The 5259-nt window shown below is 40.1% G+C and overlaps 1 protein-coding gene across 1 annotated transcript; it reads left to right on the top strand.

Annotated features, from left to right (window-relative positions):
• The first annotated feature begins 393 nt into the window (after nt 1-393).
• On the top strand, nt 394-4253 carry LOC138045292 (uncharacterized). The gene has a single exon (XM_068891733.1). It carries the CDS (start codon nt 437-439, stop codon nt 2696-2698), a length of 2262 nt encoding a protein of 753 aa, XP_068747834.1. The 5' UTR covers nt 394-436; the 3' UTR covers nt 2699-4253.
• The last annotated feature ends 1006 nt before the right edge of the window (nt 4254-5259 follow it).

The raw sequence follows: 5259 nt of genomic DNA, 5'->3' as shown, positions 1-5259 counted from the left end.
AGGCGAGATAAAGATTTCAGGTGACGATCACGGTTTAAAAATTTCCCGTTCGTAAATCTAGCCAAACCTTCTTGGTTTATGGCCCTCGTAATTGCCGCAAATATATGGCTTAATAAAACCAAATAAGCAAATATATGCTTGTAAAATTCCCTAAAGAAGTCTACGAAAGTTACACGAAACGAGTCGGAGAGTAAACTCCTGATGAGATATTAATCATGACAACTTAATCTCCTTGGGAAACGATCCGTGCTCTGTGAAAAGAGAACATCACCCGATCATCAACCAATCCATTGACATTGTTTGTTTCCAAGAATAGGTGATAACGTAACTAATTCAACTGTCTAGATGTAAATAGATGAGGTCATTTCCAAGAAATTGCAGTACGCCCACAAGTCGATAAATTATAAATTGACTCACAAGATCTTGATGCGTTCAGATGCTGTACAAGTATATGAAGAAGTTTGTGGTGAGTCGTATGGATGACAAAGTTGCACAATCCCGACAAATGGAACAGCAAGCGCATAACGATACCATCACTCTCCCAGCTCAACAACCAGAAGAAGACATGTTTGTTCGCTGCCAGGAGTTACAAGAAACACTAAACTATGTCCAAAGGAACGACTTTGCTGTGGTGCAGATTACTGGTGGACCAGGTTTTGGAAAAACAACTTTGGCGAAGGCCGTGGTACACAAATTAAAGAAGCCGGAAAACGAAAAAACTGTAATATTTTGTAGTCTTCTGTCAAAGAAAACGTTCAGTGAGGTGGTTATTGAAATGATTCACTCTATCAAGACGGACATGCATCTACCTGAGAATCCTGAACAGTGGCTCACGAGGTGGAGTAAGGACACTCCAACACAATTTACATTTGTCCTTGACAACGTTGATGATGTACTTGAGTCTGACGATAGAGATAAGTTCTTAAGCACCCTGAGCGCAATGAGAGAGTTCTCTGAAACCAAAGGAGCGTTTCTCATCACATCAAGGGTGGAAGTCTGCTGTCCACATTTGCCCTTTACCGTCGTTCAGCTTAAGCCATTATCTCCCGAAGAAGCGACACGTCTTCTTTTTTCAAGGGTCAAGAATGAAGAAATCCGCCAGAAGCTATGTAGGACTGAAAGGATAACCAAACTATGTGGTTACGCCCCTTTGGCCCTTTGCATTGCCGGGTCACTTCTGTCAGACTGTACAGAAGAGAAGCTGGTTGAGCTCCTCCAGGAGAATCCGTTGGCTCATCTAGAATACGATGGTCTATCGTTTCAAACGGCCGTCAAAACGTCCTTCGACCTTCTGACAGATACTCAAAAAGATGCATTGGTTGTTATGTCCGTGTTTCCCGGAACGTTTGATGATGATGCTGCTAAAACCGTCATAGAAGCATGCTCTGGTCCTGGGATTTCGCCTCTTTCCATCCTGCGTACCTTAAAGACGAAATCTTTGATCGAGCAGCCACGTTCCCGCAGATATCGGCTGCATCCTCTCATTTGCTGCTTCGCAAAGAAGATCGGTGAAGGTAAGCTTGACCTAGTGTTACAAGGGGAAAAACGAGCTTGTGCACATTTCATGAATTGTCTCAGTGAAAACACTAAATTATTCTGGAGTAAGGACGCCTGCAAAACAGCCATCGACTCCTTCCATGAAGAAAGACACAACTTTGAGCACTTCCTTGACGTCTACACTAAAAGAATGGAAAATCACGATCAGGCGATTGCTGAGAATTGCAAAAGTTTCCTTGATCAATTTTTGGAAAAGTGCTTGTATCTGCAAATCTGCCTGACGCCTTCATCTTACTTTCAATTTTTGAAAAGGATGCTGGAGTCTTTTACGGTTCCAGAATCACACCCAGTGCGCGAAGTGGAACTTAGATGCCTTCTTGGGCATGAAATGAGAAAGCAAAACCAAATGGAACAGTCCATGGGGTATTTTAAAGCAGCTAAAAGTCGTTATTCAAAGAATCGTGTCGCGTTTAACACAAACGTAGTGTCAGAAGTCTTCTACCTGAATAGTTATTTAGATTTCCTTTCAAAGAGAGGAGACCATCGTTTGAATGATCAGGTACGCAATTTGAGTCAAAGAGCTTTAAGTGTGTGCGAGAAAATGTTGGAAGAAAATCACCAAGAAAAGGCAGAAGCTCTACTACTTGCAGGTCGGTTTGCAAGGCGTATGCAAGACCATCCCCTAGCCGAAGAAAGGTTAAAGGAAGCACTGGAATTATTTTCACAACGCCTTGGAAAACATCCAATGACCGTTTATGCCCTGAAAGAAAATGGAGACTGCTTCCTCATAACCGAGAGCGAAAAAGCCTTGGCATATTACAAAGAAGCGGAGAAAATGGCGAATCAGATAGGGATGGAGAACTGCAAGGAAATTATCCATGTGCTAAAGAACTATGGAATTTGTGAAATGAAAAAAGGAAACGACTCGGAAGCCATGGAATACTTTGAAAAAGCGATGGATGTCGCTCAGAGAGAGTTGAAAGCAGATCACAAGTGGAAAGTAGCAATCAAGACCAATCAAGTTCTCTTGCTCGAAAAGACTGGAAAATTGGAGAAAAGCAAGGAATTGATGAAAGAAGTTGTTGAAATGTGCCAAAGACTGAACTTTCCTTTTCAAAAACTTAGAAGTTACGAAAAAGCCTTAGATTTTATAAATCGCCATCGAAAGGAATTCCTAAGGTATGAATTCCTCTGGTGTTAAAGAGCGCTTTAAAGTGATACGTAAATGAATCTTAGCGTTGCCGGAACCAGTTAAAAGAACCAAAGATTCTTTGGGAAATTCTAAACGTAACTCTGAAAGAAAGGATTGTTTTCCTCTGACCTCACTTATGATGAGACTCCAGGTATATTACACTGAAAACGTAATATTGCACTTTCACTCAGGCTTAACTTGCGCCAAGAATACTAGGAAGTGGCACAAATTAACTGGCATATGAGACCTCTGGAGTAAATAAAACGCCGCCATCGCAGATTATCATTTTCATTAAAAGCATTTTATTGTCCGAATCGCAAAAAAAGCTAGAGGAACATTGGTATTTAAGCGGCATCGTTTTGGTTTCACTTATCACAGCCGGGATCACAGCCTAGTTACGGACACCTTGTTGTTTATTGTTGATAATTGAGCCCGCGGGATAACAATAACCGTGAGGCGCAACGCATGCGCGTTAGTCAATTGTGTGAACCCGTACACAAGCCTCTGAAAACAGTTGAGTTATTTATTATGGGTCTTTATGCTCTTTACTGCGTGTAAGCAGCGCTTATCAACACACCTATTTATGGAAGGGCACATTTTTACAATATACAGTTTTCTCTTTCTTAGGCAATCATCTCCTATTTTTTCTTAATTAATCTTATTTTGAGAAACAACAAGACACAATTTAAACTTAAAAACATGTTTCGACAGAAACTTCTGTCATCTTCAGTTTAAATTACAAAGTACAGAGTTGAATATATAGTGTGAACCAAAATTCTAATTAACTATAAGAACAAAAAGAAACATGACAATGTAAAATATTGCAAAAAAAGTTTTAAATTAACATGATAAAGTTGATGATTAAGTGTAGGTTTCTCCCACTGAATATGAGTGGCCTTTTTTATCTTAAGTTGGAAGGTGGTAAAAGCGTGATCTAGGATGCTGAAACAGTCATTAGAGCACAAAGTGCGGCAATGCTCAGAATTTTGTAAAGTTTAAAAATATGCGAGGTCCTATCACTGAAAGTGTGCTCACGTACGCGCGTGGAAAAATGCCGGGTAGTTTCGCCGACATAGCAGGCACTACAGCCACTACAGACGCGCACGGAGCCCACGAGGGACAGGATCCTTCACACTGAACATGTTGCCGATTTTAAAGGATGAGAAAACTAACTTAATATCAATATTATTACAATAACGTTTGGCAAAATGGCGAACCTTTTTCTCCGTGATAATAGAAAAAGGACCAATGTAAGGTAATTTAAAGTAAAAGGTACGTGTAGTGTCAGAGACGGAAGCCGGGGGATTAAAGCCATGGCGAGTAGATGCGAGGTAGCGATTAATAATGTTTTCAACTAGAAAGTAGACATCCAGCCTTTGGATAGCTGGGACACTAATTGGATGACTGAAACTGACGAATTTTGTTATTTTATGTATATTTATCTCACCATAGGTTGTTTTTTTAGTTATAAGTGTATGAAATCACATGCATATCAGTTCACGTTGAGGTCATGTTTCTGAGAAACTATTCAGGCTTTCCGAGAAGAAACAATAATCCGACCCAATCAAAGCCGTTTCCTAGAACTGGTGATCATTAAATTAATACCTTAAACATGACTTGCTTTGTAAGCTTTGTCCGGGAATGAAAATTTCCTGAGCTCTTTCTTTCCGAGAAGTAGCCCTTCATTCTAAAATTATCCTTGAAACGGTGGACTTGGATCAATCGGATTAATATCATCACTTCACGAAAATTGGCAAAATACATTAAACAGCAAATCATGTCTTAATTAATTGATGGCCATGAGGTCGTGGTACACAGTTTCAAATATTGACTACTTTCAACTAAAGATACCGAACAAGGTCAATACCAACGACCTCAAAGCGTCTGAACTTAAAATGGAGCAGGTACAAAAGTGTAAGGTCACAGGCCTCTATTTTACCAATACGGAAGTATCAGAAGAGAAAACCAAACCGTCATAAAGCCAAAAAGAAAAAAACCAAAAGATACATGGAAAATGAAGAGGAAAAAATGACATCAGTTTGGTACCTGAACAAATTTGCACAAACCACTGTGCACTGTGCAAAAAGAAGGCTTGACCCTCCCTTAACACCTTTTAAACTAAGGGTTGACCCTCCCCAAGGGTCCCATTTTTTTGGATGACCCTTTCCCCTGAAGCCCTATCCCCCCCCCCCCCCCCCCCCCTCCCACCCAATTACAAACGCACCTTTCCTAATAAGCCTAAAAACTCTTGTTTATGTCTAATTAGGCCTAAGGTTAGCTTAAATGAATGTTTAGGTTTGTTTCTGTTTTTGTAACAGAGAGAACTGTGAACTAGACCTGAGACCTGTGTTTTGTACCTACCGCTTAAAATGCGTTGTTCTTTACTCAATTTCACCCAGTCGGTTGAATAAATCATTGCAAAATTAGCGCATTTTAATAAACTCCGGCGGCTATTGTATTCATAAACATCATCTCTAAATATTACTCTATCACGTTGAGTTGAGGAGTAATAATGCAGATATTTCCGGCTGAGGACCGGATTTTAACCAAAATACTTGCAAATACATTCT

The sequence above is a fragment of the Montipora capricornis genome, chromosome 4 (assembly GCF_036669925.1).
Source record: "Montipora capricornis isolate CH-2021 chromosome 4, ASM3666992v2, whole genome shotgun sequence".
Lineage (NCBI taxonomy): Eukaryota > Metazoa > Cnidaria > Anthozoa > Scleractinia > Acroporidae > Montipora > Montipora capricornis.
The sequence above is the reverse complement of the archived record's forward strand: the minus strand, read 5'-3'. Positions and strand labels throughout refer to the sequence as shown.